Below are 17,617 nucleotides of genomic sequence, written 5' to 3'. Positions count from 1 at the left end.
AAGAAAATAATTTTAAAAGCTTTAAATCCCTTAACTAAGGAATCTTACTTTTAAAGGAGTCATTGGTTGCTGTAATACTGACAACTGTAGATATTAGAAAAAGCACAGCTTCTGAAACTCTTAAACATAATTATTTCAGTCAGAGGCAGTTCTAAAATACTGCTTTGTAAGGATGGATATCATGTACTTGAAGCAATTACTTTCTTAATTTTATTTTATTTATTTTCTATTGTCAGAGAACTTACAATAAATCAACAAAGTACACTGAAAACAAACTATTAGAGATAGCTTGTTTGATTATTATATTTTATGCAGGGAACCTATGGGTTTCAATGATTCATAATCTTGCAAAATTCTGCATTTTAGATTCAAGAACAGGAATCTTTAATATAAGAAAGGCTACAAAGTCTCTTTTGTGTTACAAAAACATTGGTAAGTGAAAAAACAGTGATTTCTCCCAGCAACAGTATTTAGCATTTGTCAAAGCCTTTGTATTTAAATTTCTATTAGTTACACTCTGAATAGTCACAGTATTATTGTTAATTAACCTAGGTTATCTTCTCTGACAATGACATGGCAAACTAACTTTGGTAGTCCAGGTAGAGGCTAATTCATCTTTGTCTAATTGCCAATAGACTTCATAGAAATAGAAGAGCTTATTTATATTATTTTCACACAGAAAGATTCCCTAAATATTATTAATGTCATATTTCACTAAAATTATGCCATTTCCAATATACAGCTTTTCCAACATACCAGTTGTTGGCTTCTAAAATTCAAACTGTGAACAAACAAAAAATTAATAAACTACAAATATAAATCATTGCACACGATATTAAATGAATGATAGTGACTTACATTTAACCTTAGGAGCAGAAAAAAATGCCACAAAAGGCTTTTTCAGATTACCTTTTTGTAATAGAGAGTCATTTATATCCATTACTAGACTATGCAATCATCCCTGTCCATTCCTTTACATGTATAGCTTCCTTTCAGTGCCTTGAATCCCAGGGATAACACAGTAATACAGTATTACATTATTATTATACTTATATATAAAAATAACATTTCAGAGATGTGGCTCTTGGATACAGATCTAGTAAGATCTTCAAACTTATTTTTGAAAGTTTCCTCCATGCACGATTTGCCTTGAGATTATATATTTTAATTATCTTTAGCAAAAAAAAAAAGTGCTAAATCTGTAACCTTTTCTTATGTTTTACATCAGCAGCAATGGCATATGTTGTTACCGTTTGACAAAGCCAATTTGAGAAAAATTAATGTCCTTCCCCAGTATTTTACATGTGAAGGCATGACTTGTACTCTTCCTTACACAATGCAACAATGAAGTGACTTATCTGTCATAAGGTAAAGACTCAGAATCATTTATTTAGACTCCAGAGGTAGAGGAAGAAAAGTAGAAATATTTATCTTTTAGGAAATCCATAACTGGAAAACAGTAAGTCAAGGGCTTGATTTCAATTCTACTGAATGTAGTTGTACAAGACACACTAATTTCTGAAGCGGATATACTGGGAAATTAGTTCCCGTTTTTAGTTATAATCAAAACCATTTAGCCACTGCTGCATACATGGCATACCATGGGCATGCGACTGGGAAAATGAAGCTGGAGAGCAAGTAGGTACTAAATAATACAGAAAAGTTGAGCCTGCATGTCCCTCCATTATGACTTTTTTTTTTTTTTTAAAGAAAATTGGGAAGATTTTTACTCTCTGAACTGATTCAAGATGCTTATATAATTATAGACTTGAATAGATAGGGTGCATACACATACATATATACACATATAATTTGGATGTTAACAAACATGTAAAATATTTTTTGACCTTACGTTTTAGAATATATTTTTCTCTCTCATCACATGAAAAAAAAGAGATTCCCTTGTACTGAGACAACCATTTCTAATCATACTCTGCTACAGATTTTTCTCACTGCCATGTTCTTTAGCACTTTCTTTTAGTTTTAGAATGCATCAATTTCCAATTAACTTTGCAAAAGATTTTACATTAATAACCTCTCAGCAGTATCTGCACTTTAATTTCCTTTGCTGTCATCAGTTCTTTCTTGTACCTTCTGAAATTTCCTATGTATGAAGCTGTCCTCATATGGGGAAAATTCAAACGTGAAAAAGGTTTTATTCCTAAAATACAAGTAGAAAAATCATGTTAACATTTTATTATCTGTCTTCTCCACATTTGCACTAGTTACTATCTTTTTTTCACATTCTCACTTCCTTGTTTTTATTTATTTTTATACAATAACAACAAAAATCTAAAATATTGTTGCAACATTTCATATAAAATGTTTTCTTTTCTTTTCTCTTTTTTTTTTTTAAAGCAAGAGTGGTAAAGGTGGCAAGTTTACAATGCTCTTCAGTACCACTCCCAAAATTCTTATTTCTTGAGTGTGCATGCAGCTCTGGACAGAGGCTGTCAGGGGCCTGAATTGCTCTCCCCACCTATCCAGCACTATATAAAGCACATCCAATTTCCAATCTTCTATGATTAAAATTTATATACATAAATATACAAGTATTTGCAGGAATTCTGCATGAACCTCTAAACATCACATTGACAGACATCATGAAGATAAAGTTACAGGGATTCACAATGCTTATCATTAGATAAAGTCTTTTTCTAGTTTTTGCCAGCAATTATCACGTTTGTGGTATCAGGCAGCCAATAGTCCAATTTGCCGTATTCAGTGGGTGAAGATGCAGTGTTTACTATACATTATATACAGATACTTTTACAGATAGATATTAGTCCAAGTATTGCTGCAGAATATGAGCATAAAGCTATTGTATACTTTGGTAATTGAAAAGTACCACATGAAAGGGGTTGCTATGGTATCTGCAAGCGTGACATTTTTATAAAGCAATACTACAAAGGGGTATGCAATTCCCTGACCACTCATGAACATACATGCTACAGATATTTACTGCTTTTAAAACGAAAACAGTTTATTACATTGTTTCAGATATATTTTCTGAAAAAAATAGTGTTTTCTTTTTAATTGGCTGTCCCATTACACAAAGATAATCATCAAGATTGCTGTAAAAGAGAAAGCAACATGATTTTAAGGCAACAGAAAATGCAAGTGCATAATATATCCGGCACTGCTGTTTTTGTGTGTTATAAATTGTTGATGAAGTGCCATTCCTTGTTTTCATCAAATGTTATTCTTGCAGTAGAGCTCCTGTGTGCTTCAGCATGCAACTTCCCCTCTCCAGAGGGATGAGAATGTACCGCAGTTTACTTTGCTTGGGTTACACTGCAGTATGATTTTTTTTTTTTTTTTGGCAAGCACTGAGATACACGTGTTTCTCTGTGCACCCGCTGATCAGCAAGGAAATATAAAATATGCTAAGTAACAGAGACTGCATGCTGGATCACATAGACAAACCTATCTGTGCTTAGAGAATGAAAGAGATGGGTACCATCCTCCACTGAAAATGATACTGCTAATGCAGAGGTTTGTGAGCCATTATATATTCCTACACTGCAGACACTTCAGGATATTTCTTCTAATGCATTATAAAGCTAGATAAGCCTTTCTGAATATATACTATACTACCGAATGAATATTGTAAGAATTTTCTAGGTCCAAAGAAAACCAAAGCATTTTTAATAATACTTCATGTTAAGGATTGTTTGACATGCAAATGAGACACATACTTCAATATTTGATTCTTTTAGAAGGTGGAAGCTCTATTATATGTGCACCGCGGAACTGAATAATGCATATTAATAAAAGCAACGTTATCTGTGGAATTCCCCAGTGCATTTAATAGACACCCATAGGTTGTATTTTAGTAAGCTGGACAAGTGTGAGAGTTTTTAACGTCATGTCAGCTCTAGATAGATATAGGGCCACATATTATTGTGCAGAACCTAAATGCAAAAGCTGCTAACCAGGTCACAGAAGTATTACCAACGAGACTACCTTTACAAAACAAGATGAATTATCATGTCCACTAGAAAAAAAAACACAAATATATAAAATCTATAAATTATGTGCAAAGCTATAGGATATTCCCTGCGTCAGTGACTGCAATTTTTATTTCTTTATTTTGTGGCAGAAGACACCATGAGTACCACGATCATCTGGTAGGTGTTTGTGCCCTCTACTGGATGCTGTCAGGTTTAAATTCTTATTGTAAGTCTTAATGCAGCCAACAGCTAAAGGAGAGATGCTCTTTTAATGAGTTTGATGTATTTATGGTATTCAGGAACATACATTTCTGCTTAAAAATAATGTGTGTGCGTGTGTGTGTGTGTAAGAAAGAGTAAAGAAGGCTCTCTTAGAAAATTGTAAGGGAACCCTTCTTACTCATCTTTCATTCTCTGTGAACTAGGATAGTAAGAGAGTGCAGAGACCTCCTGCTGTGGGAGTTTTGCGTAATGTTTTACATGCTCATATAAGACTGAACCATTATGCTGAAACATCACTCTTGTATCAACATTAAAACATGAATATTCTTTATACCTGCACGTTAAGGAGGAAGACTGAAAGTCAACTGTCTGCCATTACGGCAAATAACTTCCAGGTATACTGGAATAACTTCAAAGAAATACAAAAGGATCAAAGTTTATTCAAATATTATAATATTTAAATCTGCAAATATATTACTCTTTTTGCAGTGAACCAAAAAGTTTACAATTGGACTCAACAAAAATGGTGAATGACTTCACTTAACATTTTGTTTATTGAAACCATAATCAAACTGATTTTATAAATGATCTCACATACACTTCTGCACATTACCAAATGTGTAGTAAAATTTTTACATAAGCATTCCATGCTTATTCCACATAAAATTTATCTACCTACCTATCCAGCACTGACTTAAAACAGTTTTGTCCTTCAAACAGCAATTCAATGACCAAGAATTTTTACAGAATATTTACACTACTGCTTTGTATTCTCAGCAATTAAGATATTAGAACAATAACTATTCTGGACATGGACACAAGCACAGAAAAGAAACTAACTGAAATTAGGTATAACTACAAAAAACATACATGTTGTCCTCGAAAATATAGCATATTTGAGGTTGTCTTTTTTTTTTTCTCCTGTTAGCTCTATTAACCTAAGTATACAGTAGTCTTCACAACAGATATGAAAAAAAAATAATTAATTACTCCATGCACATGTCCACTTGCCCCACATCCTGCTGCCTGTTTGCAACCTCCTGCCAGGGTCCGTGCCTGTAATGGCATCAGCTGAAGTGGTTGACCCTTAATTTTAACAATTACTTGTTAAACTGTATTAACTTCATACAATAAAAACACAAAGACTAAAATGAGTACATAAAAAGGTTATCTTTATTCTTTTGGGTTGTTAGCAATGTTGTTACTTTTGGTAAAACAACTTCCTGCATGCAGTTCACCAGTACACTGAGAGTCAATAGTTTCTGTAAAAGCAGAAGCCCATCTATATTTTCTTTTGTAAGAAATGCAAGGTATTCCACTGTTCATTATAGAAGGTCACTACTTATTCTCATGAAGAAAGATTTTGAATAGCAAATTGTATTTAAAACACTAGTACTGCAGCATGAATTAACAGGACCAGCAGTCAGTGTGAGACTGACACAGGAAAAACAAGGTTTCTGTGACTAAGAACAACCTGAAAATTGACAGACAGTATGATTTCAAAAGAAAGCCTTCCATCCTTTGTCACATACAAAGAACTACTTACTGATCAGAAAAAGATCTATACTATTTCTTTTAAAACTATTCCTTATTAAAATCTATTTTAATACAATTAGCAGAAAATTGCAACTGCCAATTCACATCGTATCTTAGGTTTCCCAGCAATAAATTGTCACAGATAGAAAGCAATAAAAATGACTAACAGTGTGAACATATTTGTAGTATCCTCTCGTATGTACAAAATGTTTAAAATGAAATTATTTGCAAAATAACGTGAATAGATCAATATAGAGAGATATATATTATAAAATTTATTTTCAATAGCCCCACATTTTTATCAAGTTAAGCAATATATTTATCCTGTATGGTCTGGTTATTCACTGCATATTATTGATTACTAAACTCAAAATAAAATCTATAATAACAGCAAACTATTGCTTACTGGTATGAGGAATGATGGTCTCGAACAGTTTTTTTCCTTTCTACCATTCACATGTCTTTCCATCTTAGACTTGAATAGCTGTAGGATAATAGCAGCAAGCATGCATCAGTTAAAGCTTCCCAATTATTTGGAGTATTACAGAATATATCAAGCTATCTATTGAAACGTTATAAGCTACACTTAGTAGGGTACATATTTGATGCAATAAATACAGTACTTAGGTCACTGTCTCTTTTCAAACAGATACCACTGTGTAAAACAACTGATTAAGTAACAGAGGACATTTTACTTGCATATGAAGTGTAAGCCTTGATGAGAAAAAAAGTGATGTAAACCACAGTGCAGGACAAAGCTGATTCAAGCACATCCTTTTGGTCACCTCAGCCTTCTACCGAAGATTGCATTTCGTACAGTGGAAACCTGACTAGAGTGCCATGGGGGTTGAAACCACCTCCAACGTACATATCTCTGTCATGGTCCATTTCTACAAAGTACAGAAATTTCAGCCTGAGGTATACACTAAGGCAGTATTTGTCCCAGTAGGTATTTTGCTATCAGTTTATACATATAGCTCTGATTACTGTCTTAAATGGGTTTTATTTATACAAAATAAATAAAACCTGTAGAGATTGACTTTGGAATGGAGTATCAAAGCTACTTATTAGTGGGTCTAAGGATTTTCTAAAAATAAAATAAAATAAATTTTAAAAAAAAGATTACCACTTTATTTCAGTAATTCCCTATAGGCAAAATTTGGTGTTTACAGCTTTTCTGTGATAGAATTGTTTAAAACGCTCAGGAACTAAGTGCTATCTTGGACCCTGAAAGATTTTTTTTTTTTGTAGTTTCATATTTTTCAAAACAGGAATTGCATGTAGCATGATTTATTTAAATCATTACCTGAATAGGACTGTGTAATAAATGAAGAATTAATAAAGAGATCAAACTACCAACCTTCTTTCTGTGAAAGTGATTCTTCCCTTGTTTTGTTTCCTGATAAATTATTTTTTTAAGCTCTGTTCTGTATCATTTGCTGTTGATTTGATCTAGAGAGGCCCAAGAATCTGGAATCTTGTCTTTCTGCTTTTAGAAGTGCTCTCTTGAAGACAACTATGTTCACCTTATGATGACATAATTACGTATTCCTAACATTTGTGTTCCTCTGAAAGAGTATTTACCTTTTTCCTCAACACAGCAGAATTACAAATAATAGTATGTGAATTAAAGCAAATGAGATCACCAAAAGAAATTACACAAATGGAACTTAACAGATGAAATGTACACAGTGGATACACTTATTCCACAAAATACAGACTTATGACTGGTAATTTTGCATTCCATTCAAGGTCAGTACAGTCCAAGAAGAAATTTAGAGTCTCCTCTCCATTAGTGTCAGCTGGTAATAAAGGCTACTTTTCTGGCAAGGTTGTTTCCCTCTTACATTCAAGGTTTACTAATGACAAGTCATTATCTTGGTACAGGCACTGACTGTAGCACTGGGTAAATATGTAAAAATTTGTCATTTTGGCATAATCCTCCGATAAAAGTATTATTGATAAAAATGTCATCTTCTCAGGCTGTAAACAGCCATCACAGACCATATATTTATGTCTTCTTTTACTTTTTATTTCCTTTTCTGTCTTTCCCCTTGTCTTCTTTTTCTGATTTGTCATCTTCATATTTTTCCTTTTCTGGTTTTGTTACACTATCATAAGAAGGTGGAGATGTGGTGGATGTAGTCATATCCATTTTCTCTGGAGGTGAGTTTTCATTTAGCTTACCAAAAATCATATCTTTTTTGCTAAGGAGATCAACCCCATCTTTGCGATACATATATAAAAGTTTCTTTATTGACTGCCTTAAAAGATAACATCTATAAGCACGCTGAATAATAGTAGCAGACACTTCCTCCTGTTTGCGTTTTAATGTGGTTGTGATTGGTTCATAGGAGACTTTAGAAGGATTGGCTGCCATAAAACGATCTTCCATCTGGATTCTGAGGGCATCCATCTCATCACTTTCCCCCAAAACACGCTTTGTGAAAGCGAACAAGATGTCAAGGCAGTGAATTCTGTCTCCGCTTACCATGGGCAGATCCATTGCAATAAGCTGAATTGTGTTTGGTTTTGGTATATTAAGAGGAGGATCCAGAGAAGCTGCAAAATCAGACAGTTTGCTATATTCTATGAATTGTGTGGCATCTGGATCATATTTTTCCCAAACCTCATAGAACATCTCAAAGTCATCCTCACCCAAGGGTTCAGCACTTTCTTCAGTGGCAACACCAAAGTTCTCCAGAATCACAGCAATGTACATGTTCACCACTACCAGAAAGGATATGATGATGTAGCTGACAAAGAAGAAAATCCCAACGGAAGGGTTGCCACAGTCGCCTTTAACAGAGCTCCCCGGATGAGGTTTGTCAGGGTCACAGTCTGGCTTCCCACTGTTCAGAATTGGGGCTAACAAACCATCCCAGCCAGCGGATGTGGTGATTTGAAATAGGCAGATCATGCTGTTGCCAAACGTTTCAAAGTTGAACATGTCATCAATCCCAGCTTCCCTCTTAACATAGGCAAAGTTGGACATGCCAAATATCGCATAGATAAACATGACCAGGAACAGCAGCAGACCAATGTTGAACAAAGCAGGAAGAGACATCATCAAAGCAAAGAGCAGAGTGCGGATTCCCTTAGCGCCTTTAATGAGACGCAGGATTCGACCTATTCTGGCAAGTCGTACGACTCGGAATAATGTGGGGGACACAAAATACTTTTCAATCACCTTAGCTAAAAACATACCTGTGAAAGATAAAAATAAAATTAAAAGGCTAACATAATCCACAACAAAGAGTAAGAATAAAGAACAACTCTATCTGTGAAATTTCTGGAAATTGTAACTGGAGGATGAGTCAATAGTTTTTAATCTGCTATGGGTAATTTGAGATTTTTTTCCAGCACTCTTCGAAAAAATGAGTATTAAATTTGATATGGAATTATTGAGCAGGTACTATTCTCAAGTATGCTTCACACTTCCTAAATAACCAGGAGAAATGAAAATTAAGTATTCCTCTAATCTATAAAACTTTGCAGAGATAAAACATTTAAAATATACCATACTGTATTTCATTTGAAATGTAAGAGTTTCTTACCTACTATTGATAGAATAACAACCACAAAATCAAATATATTCCAGCCAATGGTGAAGTAATAATATCGTAGTGAGAACAATTTGAAGACACATTCGCCAGTGAAAAGGACAACAAATACCAAGTTAATCCAGTATAAAATGTTTTGCATCAGTTCACCCTGGTCATCTGTTTCTATCATCATGGTGACCATGTTAAGACAGATGAGGACCATAATGCTGATATCAAATGCTTGCTTTGTTACAATATCAAACACCAAGCCTTGCAATTTATTCTGAAGGGAGAAAAAAGAAAATGTAATAGTATGTTGCATGTAATGAATATTTTTTTCTGTCCTACTTCTTTGTTCCTCCCCCAAAATACACAACCAAGCAAAAAGCTGAAAAATCTAAAAGCACTCTCTAGTAACTTCTCTGTTTGCCAGTTTTTTGTTTTCCCCTCAAAACCCAACAGACTTCTACTTTATCATATCCTTTGATTCTGTATTTCCCCAGGCATAACAACTATGAGAGACTTTTCCTGCAGAATATATACGTTTCCACTTCAAATTAAGAGAATTTCAACTAGGCCTAAAACATTTTAGAGTTAAGGGAGACTTTTAGTAGTTAAGGTACTGCTGTTACCAAACATAGATGACACAAGAGTAGCACATATTCTTACCGTTGGTCTAGGTATAGGTTTTTGTGGTTTTTTGGAACCCAATTTCTTCATTGCATTATAGTATTTCTTCTGTTCTTCTGTCATAAAAATATCTTGACCTCCAAGGTAAAATAATAAAAGTAAAAACTGATTACAGCCAAGTCTTTAAATCAATTAATTTGTATTTGTATGAACCATGCATTCATTCTTACATGTTGATATAAAAAAAAAAAAAAAACAGTAATTATATCAAAGATCATTAAAGTATTTTGCAAGCCTTGCTGGAAAAATGAAACAAATTAAGGAACTGAAATAGAAAACAACTTTTATCGGTTATTTAAAACAAACAAACAAAAAACCAGAACTGGTTAAATATAATTCATTTAAATAAGTATGCAAAAACTTGTAAAAATACACATTGTATGTAAAATAATGTAAAAAAACAACTTTTAAAAATACATCCATTGTATGGATGTGTACATCATGAACTCCACATTGTAAATCAATCAACCAGAAATAAAAAAGCTTCAAAGGTAGAAAGGTTCATTTAGAACTGACAGGTCTTCAGAGAGAAAATATGAAGAGAAAGAAATTACTGACATCAGTTACTTTTCAGAATCCACATTTTATCATGTGAGTACAGGTATCTCTGTTCAGATACTTGCTGCCACAGTAGTACTACTGTGCATGTCTGGGGTATGATCATCCCCCTCCATCAATAAGGGCATCAAAAAGCATTGGTATACTCTTTGGGTTTTCTTGCTTGAATAATAGGACAGCAATCTGAAGAGAATGCTATCAAAACTGTCGTATGTAATACTTGTTAAAATATTATTTTTGACAAGTAACTACTTTTCTTCCATGCACTTGATTTCAAATACATTCCAGGTATGCATGATGCTGGAGCAATAGCATTTGGAAATGAATTTCAGTCACAGGCGAATGTGACTTTGTCAAATATTGTGTCAATCTTCTCAATCAAGTAATAATGAATCCGAACATGTGTTTGAGCCTTTCAGCTACAGCTATACACAGATATGAAGATTTAGAAATCAAAAGAGATTTTGTTCAGTACGCTCTCCTCATAAACCACATATTCAAGTAAAATTCAGGTATTAGAGACCTAGGGTTCTGGAAAAAAACAAGAAGAAATTAATTTGCTGATTATGGTCGAAGTGTGAATCTATCAGATTTTACCCAGCAGAAATTTCAAAAGAATAACAAAACAAAAACAAAACAAACACACACAAAATAAAAATAAATTTAAACAAAAAAAACAAACAACCACAACAGTTTAAAGGAACTGGCATTGAACTGGGCATTTCTTCTGCTGCCTCACTGATGTAATGGCTATAAATTGCGAACATCGCTGTCTCTGTCTGTGATTCATTGGGAGAATGGCTGTCTCAAGGTGAGATACACGTTATACGCCTTTGAGGACTGTAACGGTTAGCAATTTGACAGCTAGTGGAATATATTTTCCCCAAGGCAACTAATGTACTGAATGTGGGTTGGACTCAGGGACCAAAGAAACGCACGTAGTTTAACTACACAGGGACAGTATATTGCAACATGTCCTTCCCATTCATATCCCAGCAACATTGCCCAAAACAGGTAGCTTTCAGTGATGTGAAGGCAGAACAAAGACAGCACTTAGATGTACGCAAGACGATGGGGCCGGATGGGATCCACTAGAGGGTACTGAACGAACTGGCGGAGGAGCTGGCCAAGCCGCTTTCCATCATTTATTGGCAGTCCTGGCTATCAGGAGAGGTCCCAGTCGACTGGCGGCTAGCAAATGTGACGCCCATCTACAAGAAGGGCCGGAGGGTAGACCCGGGGAACTATAGGCCTGTTAGTTTGACCTCAGTGCCAGGGAAGCTCATGGAGCATATTATCTTGAATGTCGTCACGCGGCACTTGAAGGGCAACCAGGCGATCAGGCCCAGTCAGCATGGGTTTATGAAAGGTAGGTCCTGCTTGACGAACCTGATCTCCTTCTATGACCAAGTGACGCGCCTCGTGGATGAGGGGAAGGCTGTGGATGTGATCTACCTTGACTTCAGTAAGGCTTTTGACACCATTTCCCACAACATTCTCCTCAAGAAACTGGCTGCTCGCGGCTTGGACTGGCGTACGCTTCGTTGGGTTAAAAACTGGCTGGATGGCCGGGCCCAAAGAGTTGTGGTGAATGGAGTCAAATCCAGTTGGAGGCCGGTTACTAGTGGAGTCCCCCAGGGCTCAGTGCTGGGGCCGGTCCTCTTTAATATCTTTATCGATGACCTGGACGAGGGGATCGAGTGCACCCTCAGTAAGTTTGCAGATGACACCAAGTTAGGTGCGTGTGTTGATCTGCCCGAGGGAAGGAAGGCTCTGCAGGAGGATCTGGATAGGCTGGAGCGATGGGCTGAGGTCAACTGTATGAAGTTCAACAAGGCCAAGTGCTGGGTCCTGCACCTGGGGCGCAACAACCCCAAGCAGAGCTACAGGCTGGGAGATGAGTGGTTGGAAAGCTGCCTGGCCGAGAAGGACCTGGGAATACTGGTTGATAGGCAGCTGAATATGAGCCAGCAGTGTGCTCAGGTGGCCAAGAAGGCCAACAGCATCCTGGCTTGTATAAGAAGCAGCGTGGCCAGCAGGTCTCGGGAGGTGATTCCCTGTACTCGGCTCTGGTGAGGCCGCACCTCGAGTACTGTGTTCAGTTTTGGGCCCCTCGCTACAAGAAGGACGTGGAGGTGCTCGAGAGAGTCCAGAGAAGGGCGACAAGGCTGGTGTGGGGTCTGGAGAACAAGTCTTACGAGGAGCGGCTGAGGGAGCTGGGGTTGTTTAGCCTGGAGAAGAGGAGGCTCAGGGGAGACCTCATCGCTCTCTACAGTTACCTTAAAGGAGGCTGTAGAGAGGTGGGGGTTGGTCTATTCTCCCACGTGCCTGGTGACAGGACGAGGGGGAATGGGCTAAAGTTGCGCCAGGGGAGGTTTAGGTTGGATATTAGGAAGAACTTCTTTACTGAAAGGGTTGTTAGGCATTGGAATGGGCTGCCCAGGGAAGTGGTTGAGTCGCCATCCCTGGAGGTCTTTAAAAGACATTTAGATGTAGTCCTTAGTGATATGGTTTAGTGGGGGTCTTGTTAGTGTTAGGACAGAGGTTGGACTAGATGATCTTGGAGGTCTCTTCCAACCTAGACGATTCTGTGATTGCTGGGTAACCACACGCTACATATCCTATGCATTTCTATGAGCACAGGTGCCTCTATATGTTGAAAAGACAGGCCAGTAACGATTGCTAATTAGCTGTGTGAAAGTGAATAGTACCACACAAATAGAATGTTTCCCAGCCTATTTAACTTTTTTGGTGACAGTTACAATAGCTACAAAAGTACAAGGATACCACAATGCCAGAAAGAGACCTTCCTATATACAGACTGACAAAAATGCCAATAGCACATACATAGCTTCCTTAGTCTTCCTCTTGTGGGATCAGATGAAACTGAACCAACTCCTTGTAAGTCTTAGAAGCCTCTGATGCTATTCAATGTGTGTATGTATGGGGACATCTTACTGGAGGATAAAGACAACCTCAGTTTTGTATCCCTAACTTTCTTTCTCTTATTTGGGTGTGCAGATAAGAGACTCGGAAGATCTGAAGCAGCAACATATGAAGCTACACACTCCAATCTCAAGTGGTAGGCTTTTTTCCATGTTTCTTTAATGTTTATGACCAAAAACCTTGTAGTCAGATATACTGGACTGGCAGATTTAAAAAAATAAAAATAAAATCTTAACTCCAAGGGTTGGATTTCACAAGCCATGCTGGGAAACCTCTACGATATAGGCCAAGATCTCTCCTTCTGAGGACTAAAGAGAGAAATGGACAGAAAAATTGAAGCAAGATGGAGGAAAAATCAGAAGAAATGAAACACTGCAAAGCTATGAGGAAAAAGAGGACTAAAACAATTGCAAGACCAAAGTTCCTATCCAAGAGACAAGTATTTCCATACAACTCAATGAGAGAATAAATTTATACAACAATTTATGCTCTCTCTACAGAGCACAGCGAGAAGAAAAGTACTGTCAAAGAGACAAAAAGTTAAAACCTCTCAGAATTCAAATGAGAATATAAAGACAGTCGTCAAAAGTATAATACATTTATTTGCACCTTAGATTTCTTGAAATATTTAACCATTCTCTGTAGACCATGACTGAGTACATTCCACTGGACTTATTCAGGCATGATTATCCAGGAAACTTACTGTCAGGATTAGATTACTTTAACAGACCATCTGAAGAGTTTAAGAGGTGAAAAAAGTGTTTTTGTTTTTTTAAGATTTTTTTACAAGAACTCATTCCAGCATGCCATCTTCCGTATAGATTTCTATACATGGCATATGCAAAGATTCACTGGAATTTTCCATCACAGTAAGTCTAGCAGTATCTTTCTTTGAGTACAATGAATCAAATTTGACAAGCCATCTAGAATCACAAATGAGTACGTGTCTAGGAAAGAAGTCTATGTTTCTATAAAATTATGTTCTGCCTTGCTATTACTTAGCGACACCCTTTTTATTAAACGAAATTCCAGTATGATTCTGTTTCAAACAGAACAGAACGTACAGAAAAATAAGGCTACTGTACACAACATTTAAAGTTTATAGACAGCAAATAGAATTTAACTTGCCATCATACCCAAATAGAACTTAACTTGCCATCACAGTCTGCATTTTGATCTACTTTAATCCTCCTGAAGTTCTTGACACAAACCCGTGTTCATCTGAATAACAGAAACCTTTTCAGTTGGAAAAAAAAGGCATGAGAACACATTTTCACACGTCAAGATTTTTTTCTCTTACAAACTCACTACCAACTTATGACAGTTTTCCAACTCTCTTTCATCTTGCAGTACTGATCAATAGTTTCAGGATCCTTGATATATTATATATTATAACTTTGCTGGATGCTCAATGACAATGAGGTATCGTGACAATGAAACATGGTGATACTTATCTTCTTTTTTTGTTGGTTGAAGTTATCTATGATGACACCAATGAATAAATTTAGGGTGAAAAACGATCCAAAGATGATAAAGGCAACAAAGTAAAGATACATGTATAGGTTATCCTCATACTTGGGCTGTTTCCCTACCTATATAACACAGAAAAACAGGAATACATCACTGATAACAGTGAAGACAAATTACAGAAAACTGAGCAGAAACAGAAGCTGCAACCAGATGGAAAGCAACAAGGAAAGAGAGAGGGGGACACAGATTAGCTATTTTGGAGCATATCCTACACTTAAGCTTTGATCTTGTAAATTTATTTAATACAGGCATCTATGAATGCACACACAGACCCACCTTTCCTCCCCTTTAAGTCTGCCAGCTCATCTCTAATAGCACTTGATGTTTTACGTATAACCTAGTAAATTTGACAGAAGTATGCAAGTATCAAAAGTAATTCAGCTCCTATGGATTGTATGCAGATCAGTAGTTGGATAGAGGAGAGATGCAAAAAAATACCTGCATTAAAACGGGAAAAATTCTGCCATTTTGTTTTTTGAGATTGTCAGAGTGCAGCATGCAGCTCTGGATTAGCTACTGCAGGTGCTGTCACTTGCTTTATTTATTTATTTATTTTGGAGACAAGAAAAACCTGATCTGTACAATTGTACAATCTCAGTGACAGAGATCCATAGGAAACTAAATTTCACTAGTTATGTTACTCAATGTCATGCATAGATTACTTATTAAAGTAGCAAAACTTCATGTAGGCCTACTTCATGTGTTTTTTTTTTACCTATTAAAAATATATGCACTTAATTACTTTACAACTTAAGATCTATATAGAAAAATATCAGTATTTTATATTTATTGTTTCTTTATTTCAACTGCCATTCAAGAAGCATCACATCAACCTTGTATTTGTTTAAATTTAGTGAATTTTACATTGCACTTACTTCTCTAGAGTCAACAGCAGCATACATTATCTCCATCCATCCTTTAAATGTTGCCTAAAAACAAAGTTTGTTAACATTTTCCATCAAAGCTTTAAATAAAAAGACACTTCAAATATTGTAAATATTCTGAACTATAAAACACTTTCTTCCAACATATTTGCACACAGAAATAGAAGGGAATATTAAGAGATGGTGGTAAGAAATGAGTGATTTATTCACAAAAAATCATTTACTGTGGTATACTATTATTTATTAATACTTAAACAATAAACAAATTCTAGTCTTCAGGCAAATTCATATGAATTCTATGTGGAATGATTTGAAATAAATATCTGAGAAAAACAGCCTTGTTGTAAACTGCAGTCTTTCTCTCAGCTCCAACTTTCTGACAACCAAAAACTAGACAATGCCACCACTGGTTGGCATTTTCCAGACAGAATATGCAAATTGTCCTAAAAGAAAGTCCGTAAGATATATAGTCTCAAGAAATCTTAAGAAAATGTAAAGTTTTAAATTGTTTAGACAGACAGCTTCTACCTAGAAAAAGTAAGTTACTATTGCATTTACTATGTGAAGAAAAGTTTTAATTTAATCATTTTATATGACTCAGAGAAATAAATTATTATTTAAAAACGCTGCAGCTATACTTTTAGCTACACTTTTACCTACACAGTCTAAAAAGTTTAGAAATAAGTTTGCCATATCTCTTTGAATATGAAATACCTTCCTACCCTATATAAAATAACTGCACTGCATTTGTTAACATGTGTAATCTCTTTGCTGTCCAGTTTATGCACAGATTTTGTACCTCCTGTGTCTGGTAAGAATGACTGCGAGATTACTGAAAATAACCTCTCTGTGGTTCAGTATGGTGGTAAGGGAATGAAAGTTCTGCCTGTGTGATTCTACAATGTCTACATATTTTACTTTTTTAACTAGCAACATTCATAGTATATACGAAGTACAAATGAAGGGATTAAAAACAGACACCATCAATATAATAGATCTGTCTCAATACGGGCACCACTCTCTGATTATCCTGACTGATTTTTGTGAACAAAGCTTAAAAATTGCAGAACATGGTGTAAGCTGTGTCCTATTATAGGCGTGGAATGCAAAGATTATATAACTCTATTATCTGAAACAGGTAAATAGTATCTACTACCATATACATTGAGATAACACATTTTAATATTTTCTACCAATATGAACATAATCCTTACATTCGGCTGTGGAAAATGAAAGAAAAGTTAATTATCAGCCTGAGCTGCCTAGTAGGTATAGAAAAAGTGTTGACTACAGCATGACACTGTATCTTATTCACAACATAGGAAAAAAAAAATGTTTCTGCCCTGTTCAACATATCAAGTCTTTGTCAACTAAGAAATTTTCTTTTGGTTGTGACAGGGAGAAGAGGTGTGACAGTGGGCCCAGGTATCTTTTACTGAACGAAGTTACTGAATGAGTGGTATAAATTCAACTTCATTGCATATAACAGAGTCCTTCACTGAAATATAACACAGAATCCAGCATTTAAGTTACTACCTCCCTTTAATTCTCACAAAGAAAACTGAGAATTCCCAGAGAAGATGAACTGCTTGAGTAGTAGGAGAAAAGAAGTTATAAACAGAAGTTTAAGTTTACCGTACTGCAGTTAATTGACTGTTCAGAAGTATAATGGCTAACCAGGCCCAACTGAGCTTTCGGAGTTTTGGATGAGCGGCAAACTACCACCAATATTAAATATTTCAGATTCTCCATC

At 35.8% G+C, this 17,617-nt stretch overlaps 1 protein-coding gene and 1 long non-coding RNA gene across 4 annotated transcripts in view; one reads left to right on the top strand and one right to left on the bottom strand.

Annotated features, from left to right (window-relative positions):
* Positions 1–17,617, top strand: part of LOC121072255 — a 97,942-nt gene that overhangs the window by 24,551 nt on the left and 55,774 nt on the right. The gene's annotated exons all lie outside the window — the stretch shown is intronic.
* LOC121072246 (sodium channel protein type 2 subunit alpha-like) overlaps positions 6,961–17,617 on the bottom strand; it is a 72,896-nt gene continuing 62,239 nt past the window's right edge. For all 3 annotated transcript variants that reach the window (XM_040561689.1, XM_040561692.1, XM_040561690.1), the window contains 5 exons: positions 15,856–15,909; positions 14,905–15,042; positions 9,926–10,030; positions 9,269–9,539; positions 6,961–8,918 (listed from right to left, as the gene is read on the bottom strand). In XM_040561689.1, the coding sequence (XP_040417623.1) occupies positions 7,735–8,918; positions 9,269–9,539; positions 9,926–10,030; positions 14,905–15,042; positions 15,856–15,909 (1,752 nt within the window). In that variant the 3' untranslated portion in view covers positions 6,961–7,734. The remainder of the gene's footprint in view (positions 8,919–9,268; positions 9,540–9,925; positions 10,031–14,904; positions 15,043–15,855; positions 15,910–17,617) is intronic.

Source organism: Cygnus olor, chromosome 6 (genome assembly GCF_009769625.2).
Source record: "Cygnus olor isolate bCygOlo1 chromosome 6, bCygOlo1.pri.v2, whole genome shotgun sequence".
Taxonomy (NCBI): Eukaryota; Metazoa; Chordata; class Aves; order Anseriformes; family Anatidae; genus Cygnus; species Cygnus olor.
The sequence above is the reverse complement of the archived record's forward strand: the minus strand, read 5'-3'. Positions and strand labels throughout refer to the sequence as shown.